At 43.5% G+C, this 16,262-nt stretch overlaps 1 protein-coding gene across 2 annotated transcripts in view; it reads left to right on the top strand.

Moving 5' to 3' along the window:
* Positions 1-1,257: 1,257 nt before the first annotated feature.
* Positions 1,258-16,262, top strand: part of si:ch211-267e7.3 (ADAMTS-like protein 2) — a 40,615-nt gene continuing 25,610 nt past the window's right edge. For both annotated transcript variants that reach the window (XR_010800436.1, XM_066661696.1), the window contains exons 1-2: positions 1,258-1,388; positions 12,706-12,842. Coding sequence is in view for 1 of the 2 variants with exons in the window: in XM_066661696.1 (XP_066517793.1) it covers positions 1,311-1,388; positions 12,706-12,842 (215 nt within the window). In the remaining variant the exon portion in view is untranslated. The remainder of the gene's footprint in view (positions 1,389-12,705; positions 12,843-16,262) is intronic.

Here is a 16,262-nt window from a genome sequence, read left to right as displayed (position 1 = left end):
GATAAAATGAAATGTGAAAACTGCTGTAACTTATGAGATTTTACAAGAGACGAGTTTGTGTAGGATTTAAACAAGATCGGCATTTCGTGGTGATTGACAGGTCTTTGGCCAATCAGAGCTCTGTAGGGTTTTTATGTCACATGGCACCGTTGGAACCCGGCGCGAACAGGGACTGAAAAAGTACATGGTTCCAGGTACCGGATTTGGCCAGTGGAAAAGCAAAAAGCTGAGTAGAATTTCATGCAGTGGAAAAGTGCCAGTAGTAGGGAAACAAACCAGTGACCAGGAACCAAACTGTAGGTACCAATGGCGTAGATTTGCTATCGACATTGTTGGGGACCTATGAATCAACCACCCCCCTATTTACTGCTTTTTTTATTTTATTTTTTTCCTTTCCTCCGTGATAAAAACCACAATGTAAGAGAACTTGCAGTTTGTTGTGCAGTTAATTTCCAAACCATGTTATTCATAGCTACAGACAATTTAAGCCTGCTGTTTTTATGATGGACTCGTTTCATTAGCGAACTTGACTTTAAGTGACTTGTACGTTTATTTGAAAAATAGCTCCTTATGTCCACTTTCTTTTTTTGCTGCCATCCTCACTCGCTTTTGACACCCATGTGATACCCACGATGCACATGAGTATTGCACATTAACACTGGCTTATGACAGGTTTTCTTCCAGTTTTGCACATGCTAACAACCAAATGTAGCAACAGCGTCTCACGTGACATCAGGGGAAAGGCACAGCCAATAACACTGGTCATATGTGTTAGATTTATCTCTTTCTGCACCTCTAGGTTAATGAGACATTGACAGATTGGGGATCTTTTTTTTTTTTTTTTTTTTTGGAGGTGATCTAGTTATTGGTGGGGACACGTCACCTACATCCATGCTAATTTTACACCCTTGGTATGTAGTTACCATATTGGACAGATTATTAGGCTTTTGGTCATGTTCCTCAAACCACTCTTGAAAAGCTGTGTCTTTTTCTGTAGAACTTCTGTAGAACCTATACGAAGTAAACATACAACTTTTGATTTAAATAAATATATAAAAAACGTTTTAGACATATGTGTGTGTGTTTGTGCCTTAATTCAACGAGAAATACCTTTTTCTTTTTTCCTCATTCCGAGTGGTTTGGGGGCACCGATCCCCCTACTATCGAAACACATTTTGAGACCACCCTGTCCCCCCCAAAGCCCCGCCCACCTCGCGCCCCGCCCTCGCGGTTCTGCAGGTTGGGGTGTCCTCCTACCTCGCGGCATTCAGAGCCGCGGCAGCCGTGCGTCTGCTCGCTCGCGCAGAGCCATGCAGCGCTGCTTCACAGACACACTCATACTGCTGCTGCTCAGCGCGTGCGCCCTGCACGAGACCGCCGGTAACAGGGTAAGAGACTTTTACTAATGCACCACTGTCCTTCAGCTTTCCCTCCATGTGTCAGGCACGTGCGGAGAGAGAGAGATTGTCTGAACCCAGTTTCCTGCTGGAAATTGTATGCAGTGCACTGTTTGAAGTCTCTCTCTCTCTCTCTACCTACCCCTCTCGCGAACCCCCCCCCCCCCCCTTCCCTTCTACCTCTGTTTCTGACTCTTCAATTCTCTCCCTACCCATTCTATGTATCCCTCTCTCTTTCCGGTTCTCTCTCTCTCTCTCTTACTCTGTGTGCCCTCTGTAGCCTCTGCAGATCAAAGCCCAGCTGGAGACTTTGGAAGTTGTTAGAGACTCAGGGTCTGAGGCTAATGAGGCTAAAGCGAGCTGTGCTGAATCGCAGGAGAACAGCGTTTGTGCCCAGCGCTCTCTGACACAACTTACGTTAGTTGAGATTTAAAGCTGCAGTATGTCATTAATAACCAAAAATTGAGCAAACAGAAGAGATCAAATATCTATAAAGCCTAACTCTTGAAAGTAGTAGCCCAATTGTTTTCTCTAATCTCTGAAAGAATTAGTGTGTACTCCATAGAGTGGGTCCCCCACTAGGGGAGGCTGTTAAAAATTTGATAAAATATCCAGGCCACTGGGTGTTGGTATAAGGCAGTCTATGACATGTTTTGTTTGCGGTTTTGCTTGCGGTCTCATCCAATTAAGGAGCTTGTTTTCATTACAGAAGTAGACAAATTGTCGGCTGACATAAAAAAAAGCAGTGGTTTATGTGCCTGTTCCTTTAAATGATAATGAGCCGCTCATTGTTCACCCAGACCTGAGCGCACAGCATAGGTCCGGCTCTACATGACTCGACACGACTCGGCACGCTTATATCTTGTCACTTTCCACAGGCAGGGCTTCCCCGCAAAATGGAGCTGGTGACGTTGCAAAATACCATAATGACGGCGGTAAAGTTAGGCGCTATTTACTCATCATGTATACATTTTTTTGTTATTTGGACTGAACACAGCTCTGTGCCACAGTTCTCACAAATAAGTTTTCCTTGTTGCACATTTGGCTTTTGCTGGAAATTTATGTCGATCATTGGCACAAGGAGCATATAAACCTCTTCAAAACACCTTGAGGTAAAGTTATGAGCTGCCATTGTGAATCTGATAAAAAATAAATGTGAAAGCTGCTGAAGAGATTTTACAGGCAGTGAGTTTGCTGGGTTTAAATGAGCTCAGCATTTCGTGGTGATTGACACGTCTCTCTTGCCAGTTAGCGCTCTGCAGGATTTACACATCACAATTTATAGTACTTTTCCACTAAAAGAACTCTGGTTCTTGAACCGGTTCCGTTCCTGAGTCTTGGAACCTTGGTTCTTTCCAGGGAACCAGCCCACATTTCTACACATTTAAAGGGGAACCAGAAGTACGTCATCAGCGGAGGGCATTGCTGTGGCTGAATACAGTGGCAGAGCCACAGATGTACTGTTAGAGTCATGACAGGGTAATTTTTTATTCTTTGTTTACCATATACCGATATAATACTGTGTAAATGTTTGAGTTCAGTGCCATTCTGCTGAGCTTGTGAACAGCAAAGAAACGCAATCAAGAGCCACGGCTCCGACCAATGCACATGGACTCGCACCTAACAGCACCGTTCTGGTTCCTCATTGGTGGAAAAGTGCTATTATTCACCATTCTAATCGTACCTACTCAGCACGGTAAGAACCTGGAGCGAACTGGGACTGAAAACTTACCCAGTTCCAGGGACCAGGTACCAGATTTCGCCTGTGGAAAAGCAAAAGAGCTGTGCCGAGTCAAGTAGTCATGTAGGTTCCTTTCAGTGAAAAAGTGTCATATGAGTGACCTATGATTTTTAGCTGTATTAGCTTGGTTCTCTTTCTTCTCTGATTTCATACAGTGCTCCTATTTCTGTCTGCTTTGCTGCGTTTAACCTAATCTTTGTGCTCTCATAAAAACACGGGTCCTGCGCTGTGATTGGACAGATTCAGACAAGAGGGCGGGGCAATTCTAAAGTCTGTACTTGAAGTCAGAAATCGGAGCAGAATCAGAACGGCTCATCTTATCCCATGTTTTCTGTCTTAGGCAGCACACAGAAAAATTACTGGGTGGTCTTGTTTCACAGTGTGTGTGTTGGTGGGCTCTAGAACAACTCATTTATGTGCACATGCACTGAACAGGTCTTTTTTTTTTTTTCAGAATATGTCTATAACCAGCACTAATTTGGCTGCATCTGCCATTGTGCAATGGCATGCAAACAAGGGCGACGATGGCGCATGCTATTAACGTTAATGTCAATCTAAACAACACACAAGTTTTTCATAACCACTCTGAAAGTTCTGTGGTCAGTGACATAAGATGCAGTATGCGTGGGTGTCAAAGGCATACCATTCATACCAATATTTTACAACTATTTAAAAACATGGAGAATAATCATAGCAGAAAATAACTGACTGCTCCTTTAAAGCATTTACAGTTTCAGCGTTCTTGTGATGCTCCACTGAGCTACAGATCTGTGAAAACAGAGAATGGAGCCTGTGTCTCTGCTATTCTGCTCTCACCACTGCAGAAAATGCACTATGTAACATTTGGAGAAGGGTAGGAAATCCCCCCTCCACCCCAGGACGGTGCCTCAAAAGTCAATTACACTATGCAACTGTAGGGGGAGCTCACAAGCAAAAATACAAAATCTTCCGTAGTGTTCAGTTAATGCATGGTGTGTCATATTTGTGAGTTTGTGATTTGAAACCATACGTTCGCTGCTGAATGTAGATTTTTTAAAGTGTCAAAATAAATATTGTGTTATGCAAATAGTGAAAGAGTGCAGAGTGTATAAAACCCCTGTATGATTTGGACCAATTAGAAGCAAGCAAATATGCACATGTGGTATGTGACATCACAAACATGACCATAATTAAACTGACGGGGCTAAGGGCTAATGATAATAATAATAATAAAAATGCATTTAAAATTGTGCAGTCACAGTATTGCTCAGAAGCAGCACAGCCGTTCAGCTCTACTGGGTGGGGGTCACTGAGATTAAGAGCCTGGCGGTGCTTTAGAAAGTATCTGCAGAAGAGGCTTTCTGTCTATTTCACATCTAAACATCCAAAGGGGATTCGGACACAAAACATATGGGCATGAAAACTCTTGTTTGGACAAGCATAAGGTCCCCCTTTTAGTCGAAGTGGTGGTGGAGGGGGGTCATTTTTATTCCCTCTATCTCCCCTCCCACTTTCTCTCTCTCTCTCTCTCTCTCTCTCTCTCTCATTCTTTCTCTCAACTGTCTCTGTCTCTCTAATCTCTCTCTCGCTGTCTGTCTCTCTCTCTCTCTCTCTCTCTCTCATTATTTCTCCCAACTGTCTCTGTATCTCTAACCTCTCTCTTGCTATCTGTGTCTGTCTTTCTTTCTCTCTCTCTCTCTCTCTAGAGTGGGTCTGTAGAACATTATGCACTTTATACCCCTTTTTGCCCGTTTGTGTTTCCCCTGTTAACCCTTAAACCTGCGCAGAGCGTAAATGGCAAACAAATGGTGCAGTGCACATTAATGTAAACAAAGGACTCCAAGCAAAGGTTGCTTTATGTTTGAAGTCCTGCTCAGGATCTGCCCCCTGCTTCCACCTAACAGCCTGAGTCTAAGGGCTGAGAGATTTTGCTGTCATGATAATGGACCCCCCCAGGGCAGGTATGATTTGGGTGGTGGATCATTCTCAGCGCCACAGACGCTCCACACACAAGTTGAACGAGAGTCTGATACTTTCAGTGCCTTAACTTGGCTTCCATTACAGGATTCTGCCAATTGCATTCTGATTGGCTGTCTGCCTCCTCCTACATTCCATGTCAAAATAGCAGATTGTGATTTGTGTGTGCCAGTCAAATTTTGCAGTAGGTGGTTCTTGGCCACGTTATGGGGTGAAAGGTGATTATACTAGTGCTGCAGTGACACTGAGGGGTGGTGGTTTGTTGGTGTGCGTTGTGCTGGTACGAGTGAATCAGACACAGCAGTGCTGCTGGAGTTTTTAAAGCCCTCTGTGTCATTGCTGTACTGAGAATAGTCCACCAACCAAAACATCCAGCTGACAGCATCCTGTGTCCACCAAGGATGACCAACACACACTGTGCAGCGACAGATATGCTTCTGTCTCTGACTTTACATCTACAAGGTACCAGCAAGGTAGGTGAATATAACAGAGTGGACAGTGAGTGGATACAGGGTTTAAAAACTCCAGCAGAACTGCTGTGTCTGATCCACTCATACAAGCACAACACACCAGCACCACGTCAGTGTCACTGCAGCACTGAGAATGATCCACCACCCAAATCATACCTGCTCTGTGGGGGTCCTGACCACAGAAAACTGGGGGGAAATGGGGATATGAATGTATGCAGACAAACAGCTGCACTACAAAATGGTCCTGTGGTCAGTGGAGCTGAGAGAATGGACAGTGAGTGACATGACAACTATCATTTCAGCTCAGGCTGAATGTGTTGCATAGAGCTCCATCACTCCAGAGAAAACAGTTCTGCTGCTCCCCCGCCCAATGGTGGGAGGCTTTAAACCCTTCTAGTTCACAGTTGGCACTGGGCCTGATGGCCTTAGGGTCAAGAACAGCTTCTTGTCTGAAGACAATGAAATGATTCTGTATAATGTGCACGAACATTTGATTACATTCTGTATTGACTGTTCTAGATCAGGTCCTGATGATTTCCGATCACTACAGAATGGAGACCAAAGAGGCAAAACTGTGTGTGCGCTTGAGATATGTCTGGCTGTGGTTAAAGTGCATTAAACAAGCTGAGGGGCAAGTGATTGTGTGTGTGTGTGTGTTTAGGGGGTGTATGTGTTAGTGTGTGTGTGTGTGTGGGTGGGAGGGCGGTGTATATGTTGGCGCATGTGTGTGTGTGATAGAGATGTCTGACTGCTGTTAAAGTGTGTGCGCTAGTGTTTTGGTACTGAAGTGTGAGATGATGTGTCTGGCTGTGGTTAAAGTGCATTAAACAAGTTGAGGGGCAAGTGATTGTTTATGTGGGGTGTGTGTGTATATATGTAACCGCTGGATTGAGTGTGTGAGAGAGAGGGACTGACTGCTGTTAAAGTGTGTGAGAGAGACTGAGATACTGTGTCTGGCTGTTATTAAAATGCACTGAGCACATTAAGGGGCAAGTTTTTTTTTTTGTGTTGGTGTTGAGGAGTCTCTCTCTCTCTCTGTCTCTCTCTCTCTCTCTCTCTGTGAGGAGGGGGGGGGGGGGGGGTATTATCTGGCGTCTAGACGAACGGAGTCGGTGTAATTCGCCTCCAGACGCAGCTCACTCTTTCATCTGAACTGACCAGCCGCCCCGTCTCCTCTTTCCTTCCTTCATTCTCCTTCTTCTCTCTCTCTCTCTCTCTCTCTCTCTCTCGCTCGCTCGCTCGCTCACTCGCTCGCTCTTCTGTAGGAACTTTATCTCAGTTTTCTTGAAGTTATAAAGGGATTTTATCGTCTTCAACTGAGGCAGACCCTCACAGCGGTTGAAGCTGGTGGTCTCTCTGGAGTTTCTCAGAATCTGGTGGTCTTTTGTTTTACTGACAATCTAATTGTCTCTCTTTGCTCGTTTTGGACAAATGAACTCTGGATATGCAACTGGTTCTGTTCAGGATTCTTAAAACACCATCACCACCATGGTTCTGTTCCAGTTTTGATGGGAACAAAGAAATCGGATAAGGGGTCCACTGCTATATGGTCACCGGGCTCTTTCTGGAGCATCTTTAGTTTCACAGGGCCCACAGATGTTTTCACGATTCGTGCTGAAGCCGTTTATGTTGGTGGAAATGTGCTGAATGGGATTCAAAGTACACGTACTGTAACGGAGCAAATTAACACAAATATAATGAAATGCTATTTATTTGTCACTGAAATGAAGAGTTGTGCAGGGCCTTGGCACAGCATAGTCAAACTTCTTAAAATATAATGCATTAGCCAAAAATGGAAATAAGTAGCTATACTTTGTCAAAAACACAAACAGTAATAGTTTTATATTTAGTAAAGTTTTATATTTGGTGTAAACAGTAATCCAAAATAAAATCTAGCAACTGAGCCTGAGAATAAATAAAGACATTGGCCAAATACAATCAGTAATCAAACATTGTAAGAATGTAAACAATAAATAATAACAAGAAGAATACTATATTAAATTTTTATATAGCTTTTCAAAAACCCAAAGTGCTTACAATAATAATACACAGTACAAAGAACATCAAAAGACAGCAATGCAAAGAGTACAAAACAGTGCTCAACGAAAAAATAAAATGAAACGAAAGTGAATAGCATCCAGTGTGCCGCACCGAGCCACAGGGTATAAATGTGTCCCATGATTGACTGTCATTATAATTAGTAGCAGTTTGACCACACTGGTAGATATAAACGCACCGTCGGGTCGACACAGCTGCAGAGTCTGTAGGTCCATAGCCGCAGTCAGCAGATATACAGGATGTGCTCCCCCGGCCGTCACCAGGAGCAGCGGCAGAAAACCATCCCCGAGTACCGGTACCTGGACGTGCTCCTCGACCAAATCAAGAGCAGCTAGCTCCAGTGTTAGCAAACTGCTATCTGCAAGCAGTGGCAAAATGTGCCAATATCCTTCAGTCAATATCAGCCACAGCCAACGTGCAGTGATCCGGCACTGACATCAGACAAAGACTTTTAGTGCAATTCAAAATATCGGTCTCGTGGATCAACCTATTTATCTGATACCCGATCCAGCTTATTTTGTTAATATTGGCACCGATATCCAGTCCTAATATTGGATCGGTGTATTCCGAATTCACATGAACTAGGTCCGTGTTCTGGATCACAATCTCCACTCTAGCTCATTCCTGAGGTACTGAATCCATCCATTACTCCAGCAAACACAGATCCACTTCTCCAGAGCCCAGTGATATACCCATTTAACCAATGCTTGACATTAGGCAGGGTGTTCTTAGGCTCACGTGCAGCTAAATTTGTGCAGAGTAGAATGCCTTCATCAGCAATAGGAGGTCCCTTAAACAGAAACTCACGGTTGAAGATGGATCCTTCAAGATGTATCCTCATGGTTGAAGAAGAGTACAGACAGCAGTCTCTCCTCCACTAGGGGGCCCTGTGTGAAGGTCTCAATATTTCGACTTCAAATGGAAATCCAGATCATGCTTTCATGAAGACTACAGTAAGTGCTTTGACTACAACTGGACACAAATAACTGGACAGTTCCCTTTAATCTCTAATGAATGGAAGGATATGGGCAAAGGCCCAGCCCTTTTCCAAAATGCTTCACACATATGGGCTTTGACTGTTGTTTGTGGATGCCCCTCGGAGGCAAGAGGGAGTTCCTTTCCGTCTGAAGATCCTCCAGAATCGTAAAGTCTCTCATTAGCGAAGCAGTTGGGAGCCAGACGCCTCGACCAGCTGCTGCTGCTTCGCACAATACGGCCCACTGTGGCGGGTTTATTATACAGTAAACACGCCGTCTCTTTAACTTTCCTCTTTCAGGTCCAGTTGGAATGGGGGTGGCGGGGGGATCAAAAGAACATTGGTGGAGGTCTACTCTGTTGTACAGGCTTTTGAATTAAGCCACAAAAACACACACTTGGAGAGACCCTGATATGCCTAATGCAGCTCGTAGGATCTGTAGAGATGGACAGTCTTTGGACAAATTTGGGCAAATGACATGGTGGCTCTGGAGCCTAACTAGTTACTCACACACTCATCCAGTCACTCACACATACCTGTGGACATTGTCACACACTCACCCAGTCACTCTCACTCACCCTGTGGAGAGTTTCATACAGCAAGTCCATCAACAAGACTGTGGGAAGAAACCAGAGCACCCAAAGGAAACCCATTCAGGCACAGAGAGATCACCCCACACTTCTCACAGACAAGGTGACCCAAGGTGGAGATTTGGATTCAGCAAATATATCATCACTGTCCTATCAAAAACAAAATCTTCAAAATAGTAACTTTACAAGAGAAGGAAAAAACCTTAATTTTCAATGGAAGCCTATGTAAAAAGCATTACAGTAAAGAGCATTACTATAAGTCCATTCATTATGACATTAAACATCCACAAAATGAAGACACATGTTTTTGATTGGACAGCAAGAATATAACAACCCTTAAATATGCCCCTTTTACTTTTGGTCACTCCCCAAGTAGTTCATGGCCATAGGTGAGGTTGGGGAAGTAGATCGGCTGGGACCTTTGCTATTTTTTTTTATGAAGCTGAGCCATAAAGCAAAGCTCTCTATTTACTCTACATCCCTAACGTCATCTATGGTCATGAGCACTGGGTAATGACTGCAGGAATGAGATCACGTGTACAAGCGGCCAAAATGAGTTTTCTCATCAGGGGCCTGGCCTCCGTCTCCGTGACCGGGTGAGGAGCTCAGCGATCCAGGAGGAGCAGGGAGGAGAACTGCCAGTCCTTCATGTTGAGAAGCCAGTTGACGTGGTCTGGGCATATTATAATTATGTCTCCTGGATGCTTTCCACTGGAGATATATCAGGCACAGCCAACTGGAAGGAGGCCCCAATGTAGACCCAGGGGTCACTGGAGGGATTATATCCCCGGCTGGCCTTGAAACGCCTGGGCATCCCCAAGAGGAGCTGGAGAGAGCTGAGTGTGGACAAAGTGTCTCTGGGCTTCTTCACTCATCCTGTCACCACTGTGGCACTGCCGTGGCCTGGTAGTTAGGGACCTGGCCTTGTAACTGGAAGGTTGCCGGTTCGATCCCCAGAGCCAACAGATCATGACTGAAGTGCCCTTGAGCAAGCCACATAACTCCCAACTGCTTCCTGGGCGTCATGGCTAGGTCTGCCCACCACTCCGGGCATGTGTGCTCACTGCCCACTAGTGTTCACTAGTGTGTGTCAATGTGTATCACAGCACGGAGTGGGTTAAAGGTGGAGAACAAATTCCTCTGTATGCAAGCACAGTTGCCAATAAAGTGATTCTAATTCTAATTCTAAACTAATTTGACCCCATATGTGACTCAATGTGCAAGATAGAACCAGTTTGCAACACTTGTGGTTTCACACTGGACTTGGCCCTGTGATATTTTGGTGAGCTCATGTGTTACCACTCTGGTGCCACATGAAACGTGAGGCTAGTGTAAAAGGCTACATTGATTGATACAGGAGTGTGTTTTATGTATGTATACGTAGCACGCTTTATTGTCATTGGGAAATTGTGCCTTCTTATTTAACCCCTTTGTGGCAGTGAAAGCAAACATGCACAGACTATTGTCAAGGTGCAGTGAGCACACACACACACACACACACACGCACTAGGGAGCAGTTGTGTGATAAGTCACTTGTTCAACTGACATGGATGTTGAGGGAGGTGACAATGTGGTTCCTTTAATTCCCACCTGTTCCCCGTTTTCCTGCTGGTTGGGGCGACTGAGCTTTGCAACCTTCTGATCCTAAGCCTACTTAACTAACCATCAGCTGGCCCATTATTCAGAGTTTGTACACCAATTTTCACTTATTAATTTCATAAAATGTGCCATTATAAGCACTAATGTGTTAAGGAATGGGTCAAAATCTGTAACGTCTTATCTCCTTCTGTTAATCCTGTTGGGTTTTATAGCAGCTCTAATCACATCCATCAGTCTCATGCTACCGATGGTGGGTTACATTCAAAATTTGTAAAGATGTTGAATGTAGGCTGTTGAAAAGAGGCAGGTTTTAACAAAAGATGCAATTGTATTTCCACTGTAATTTTCCCCTAGCTTTAGAGTAGTGTCATAGACTGACAGAGTAATCTGCAACACACATATTGAGTTAAATCAAACATCTGTACATGTGTTGTGTTTATTGTTGGCAAGGTGAAATCCGCCTGCCTGCTTTGATCATTTTTTCCTCCTGTAACGTAAACCAATGTGCGAAAACATGACCACCAGCTTAATACACTGCCTCTATGTTGCCAAAACAGCTTTGATTCTCTGGGGCATCATTGACATTACAAGAGCTCTGAAGGTTACTGTGGTCTCTGTAATCAAAGTGTTAGCAACAGATCTCAGTGTAAATGCAATGCCCTGTGGAATCTGTATTATTTCTATAATTTTCTTTCCCCATTTTTAGGTTTTTAACAGTTTTTTTTATTTAAAAAAATAGCCACAAATAAAAAAAACAGCATGTTTCTTTTTTTTTTATTGAAATTTCTGCTATAATTTAGCAACAGCAAAATGAACTGTTTGTATTTAACAAACAGTTTTTCCATTGTGTGCAAGCCAGACATTGTTTATGACTGGCAAACATTAGATATCAGTAAACATTGTAAGATTTTCAGCTGACCATTTGGTCATACCAATATAGGTATTGTTTGACCCAGAGACCAGCACCTGTCCACATCCTGGACTCCAAGCAGAAGACACTGGCAATGGACATGCAAACATAAACAGAAGAGGGAAGGCAGCATAGAGACCCATCATGATACAGGGCTAACAGCTAAATATGCCAAACTATGGGTGGTGGATTGTCTGTGTTTGTAAAAACATATTGGGGTTTCTAAAAAATATATATTTATTTATTTATTTCAATATTTTTGATGCTCCGGTTTCCTCCAACAGTCCAAAACACATGTTGGTAGGTGGATTGGCGACTCAAAAGTGTCCGTAGGTGTGAGTGTGTGTGTGTGTGTGTTGCCCTGTGAAGGACTGGCGCCCCATCCAGGGTGTATTCTCGCCTTGCGCCCAATGATTCCAGGTAGGCTCTGGACCCCCCGCAACCCTGAACTGGATAAGCGGTTACAGATAATGAATGAATGAATGAATATTTTTGATCCCCCCTTGTTCTCTCCGTGCTATGGAAATCGAAGGGTCCTGTAGAGTGTGAAGTGGAGCCATGGTACAAAAATACTCAGTCAGGCTAAAGACAGTATAAACCATAAAATATGTTATATGAGTTCTAAGCATATTCAGTTTTGTACTTGATGTACTTCGCTGTTGGTATTTCAAAAATGCTGCTCATGCTTGTTGCTCATATGGCAGATTCAAGACACTGAAAGATTGGAATACTGGGAGCTGAATCTAACACTCCCAAATTCATGATGGCTCAGTGAGGTTTTTACCTACTTACTTTTACCTACATTAAAAGTGGACAGTGCTGTTTTGCTTCGCTTCAAGCACTTTGAGAGATTCTCATTGTCTCTCTCCCTGGCTCTGAATTGCTCTGTGTCTACCCGATCGAGAGCCTCATGCCCATTCTTAACATCATATTTAGCAAGTGGTCATGATATTTATGTATGCGGTGAGTGTGTACAGCAGTGAAGCAGCGTGTGTGTGCCTCTGTCAGGACAGCAGTGAGGCCAGGCCGGAGCTCCAACCGGACGAGGTGGCTCAGTGGTGGGGAGAATGGAGCAGCTGGAGCACCTGCAGCTGGACGTGTGGAGGAGGAGTTCGCTCACAGGAACGCCACTGTCTGCAGCAGAGGTACATTAACAAACCCATCACCAACACCATCCATGCCACCAACACCTTCACTAACAATTACAAAGACATAGCAGCTAGGGAAAGCCGAGGAACCAAAGGCTGGGAATCGACCCCTCGTTTACCATGTAGAGTGCAGTAATGATATTCGCTACCCACTACACTACACAAAACTTAAGATATGCTATATGGACAAAAGTACTGGGACACCTACAGGTTATATCTACAGGAGATTTTATGATATCCTATTCTAATTCAAGAGGTATTAATATGGAACTGGTTTGCCTTTTGCAGCCATACCAGCTTCCACTCTTCTGGGAAGGCTTTCTACAAGATTTTGGGTTCTATGGGAATTGTTAATCCATTCAGAAGACAACTTGTGAGCTGGAACTATGGGCCCTAAGCCAACCCCTGAAAAAACATCCCATGGCATTATCTCATCTGCTAAACATTACAGATGGCACAATGCATTCAGGCAGTTAACATGCTGTGGCTGCGCTATTGATAGATTTAAGAAGTCTACAAGGAACACCACTCAATTCAAACAGGAAACTTCTGACTAGGAAGCTGCCTCAGTCTCATCCTGAACGCAGGTGGCAGCTCATAAACTTTTTTTTTTTTTTGCAGTCAATTTCTTGCACTTCTCTCCCTCTTTAACAACAGTACCTGATGCATGTTCTTTGTGATTTATTAGTTGAAAGGGTGAGCAACTGTAAAAGACACATCACATTCTTTTTTTTAGAGTGTCTCAGAGATCCCAGTGTCTAAAATTACTTCCTGCCCTCCATGTACATTTCATGTAGTGACCTGACACCATCTGTAAACAACCTGTACCTTCGGGATGAGTTGGAGTGGTGATTCAATCTTCAGATATGCAGCATAAAACCATGACAAACATTTAAGTAAAAGGTTTTTAACTACTGCTATAGCAAATCTCCACCTACTACCAACCACCCCAGTGCAACCCCCTTGGACTCAGGTCTCTAATTATTGGGGAAAAGCTAGAAAGACCACTCTCATGACCCTGTTCTGAACCCTCCTCACCCTGGGTAGCGTCACTCACCATCAGCTTGTAGGTTATTTCATGTGAGATTATATGGTCCGAATACTTCTGGAGAGACCCACACGCCCCCCCTTTTCTGGTGCTTTACCTGCATTAACAACCTCTGATTTTGTAACAACTTCATTTCGTAACCGGTTCGTTTCACTTCCAAAGCTGTGTCCAATTTGCTGCGCTCTGTAAAGGAAAGTGACAGTTAAGAAAATTGCATTAGCTGAAGTTTCCTGATGAAAATTGCTCTCAACCACACGGCCTTCTGGGTAACTGAACACTCTGCGTAAAGTGGTAGTTGATTATAGATGATTACGGAAACTCATTGTTACTTTCACTAAAAGTAAAAACATAGCAAGGAAGAAACAGCTTATCTCAGTGTAATTTGCGCAGCACATGTTTAATTTATTCTTAAACTGACATATTCTTCACTTTCCACAGTTCTGGGTCTTAATGAAACTTCTGTGACCTGCTATGGTCAAAATACCACAAGGATCAAGCTCCACAGCAGCACTCTCCCCCTGTCTAAACAGCCCTGTTAAGAATGCCCGCTTTCACTGTTTGTTCCTTTAACCTCAAGAGCACAGCTGTGAGGAGCAATGAACAGAAGCTCTGGTTTTTAGCTGTTTTTGCTTCGTTTTCTTTCTTCTCCAGTCTGGTTTTCTTCATTTGTTTACTTGATGCTCTTATTTCTCAGTGTTTGTTGTGTCTGTTTTGCTGTATTTAACCTCGTCTTTGTGCTCTCACATAAACATCACTGTGATTGGAGAGACTCGGGTGAGGGGGCGGGGAACCTCTGATGCACATTTGATGGGATGTTTACGCTGTATGTTCTTTTATTGAACTGAAACGTATCTAGACAGGATTTTTTGCCTGACAGCATACCTGGTATAAGCTGTTCTGTAAACAAAGCTGTTGAGCCGAGCTGGTTGGACTATGGAGAGATAAAGACAAGCATCACAGTGTACAGTGAACTTTGTAGTAATTCATCAGAGCATCTAATCAGGTCTCAGGCATCTGACAAAACTCCTTAAGGTTTCAGAAGAACAAGAGCAAAATCATTTCACAGGTGTAGTGCATCAGAAGAGGCGGGCTTTTTAAATAATGCTTAACTGCTTTAGAGACAAACACATTCATGTGTATATTTACAGGCCTGTAATTTATTATTATTATTAATTTATTAAATGTTAACTACAGTGTTGTAACTTTGTCAGAGACCTGACACCAAAGAATTAGGGCAAAGATGTAGCTGCAGTTCATGTTATCAGTTTGAGGCTGATATAAATTGTCCACTGTTTTGTCGTTGTTTATTCAGCTGTGTTTTAATAAGATTAATAAAAGCTAATATTTTTTCAGTGTCTCTGACAACAGAATACGAGCTACATCACATTAGCCCACACCAGAGGAAAAAGGAGATTTTTTTTTTTTAGCCTTCAAAAAAGATGCAATGGCATGTGGAAGAGTCATCAATTTGCAGCTCAGTGTCTCACATGACACCAGTCGTTCTGCTCAGAACCAAAGACCTATTTATAAAAACTTTTTAGTGAAGTGTCCAGGCGTTTGGGAAGATTCCTCCACAGATAAAGTCTTAGGTTGAGCTGGACCAGCTGGCCCCCATTAGTGTGTGTTTGTGTGTGTGTGTGTGTGTGTGTGTGCGCGTGCATGTTAGGGAGAGGGTTTAAAAGAGGAGGAGGGGACACATCTGGAGTGGGCTGAAAGTGGTGGGGCTGGAGAGTTGTGAAAAAGCCTGGGAAAATTTCACATCTGTAGACCAGGTAGAGAGTTCTTTTCTCAGAGATGTGTTTTTTGTGAGTGTGTGTGTCTGTGTGTGTGTGTCTGATCCTAAGCAGTGAAAGCAAGTGTGCTGCCAAACATCAGCATTAACAAAGACCTTAAATACATCAGCTTTGAGTGTGTGAGCTGATGAATTGTTCCTAGCTGTTGAAGAATGTGGAGGCATTTAGAGATGCACTGACACTGATACGGAACAACCCACCCTAGGCCAATGCTCAATAGCATGTCTTTCTGCAGATATGCATCATGAGGATGGGAAAAACACATTTAAGCACTAGTCTGAAGTAAATATAAAACAGAGATATGTCTGGGCTCTATACTCCACCAGAGGGCAGTGTAAAACTTGTCAGAGGCTCTAGTCTGTCCAGTGAAGAAGAACAAAAACCAAGCCAGCTTAGTTTGCCATTTAGCAGCTCCAGTAGGTACCTGGCTAACTGAGCTAATGCATTAAATGTGTTGGGTTCCATCTTGTAATTACTGCTTTGGAAGCTGGAACTGAATCTGCCTGGAATAGCACAGGGTCATTCCATGATGGAGGACATTTTTTATCCCATTACACATTTTCAAAGAATACATGT

Source organism: Hoplias malabaricus, chromosome 1, assembly GCF_029633855.1.
Source record: "Hoplias malabaricus isolate fHopMal1 chromosome 1, fHopMal1.hap1, whole genome shotgun sequence".
NCBI lineage: Eukaryota > Metazoa > Chordata > Actinopteri > Characiformes > Erythrinidae > Hoplias > Hoplias malabaricus.
This window is presented reverse-complemented; position numbering and strand designations above follow the sequence as displayed.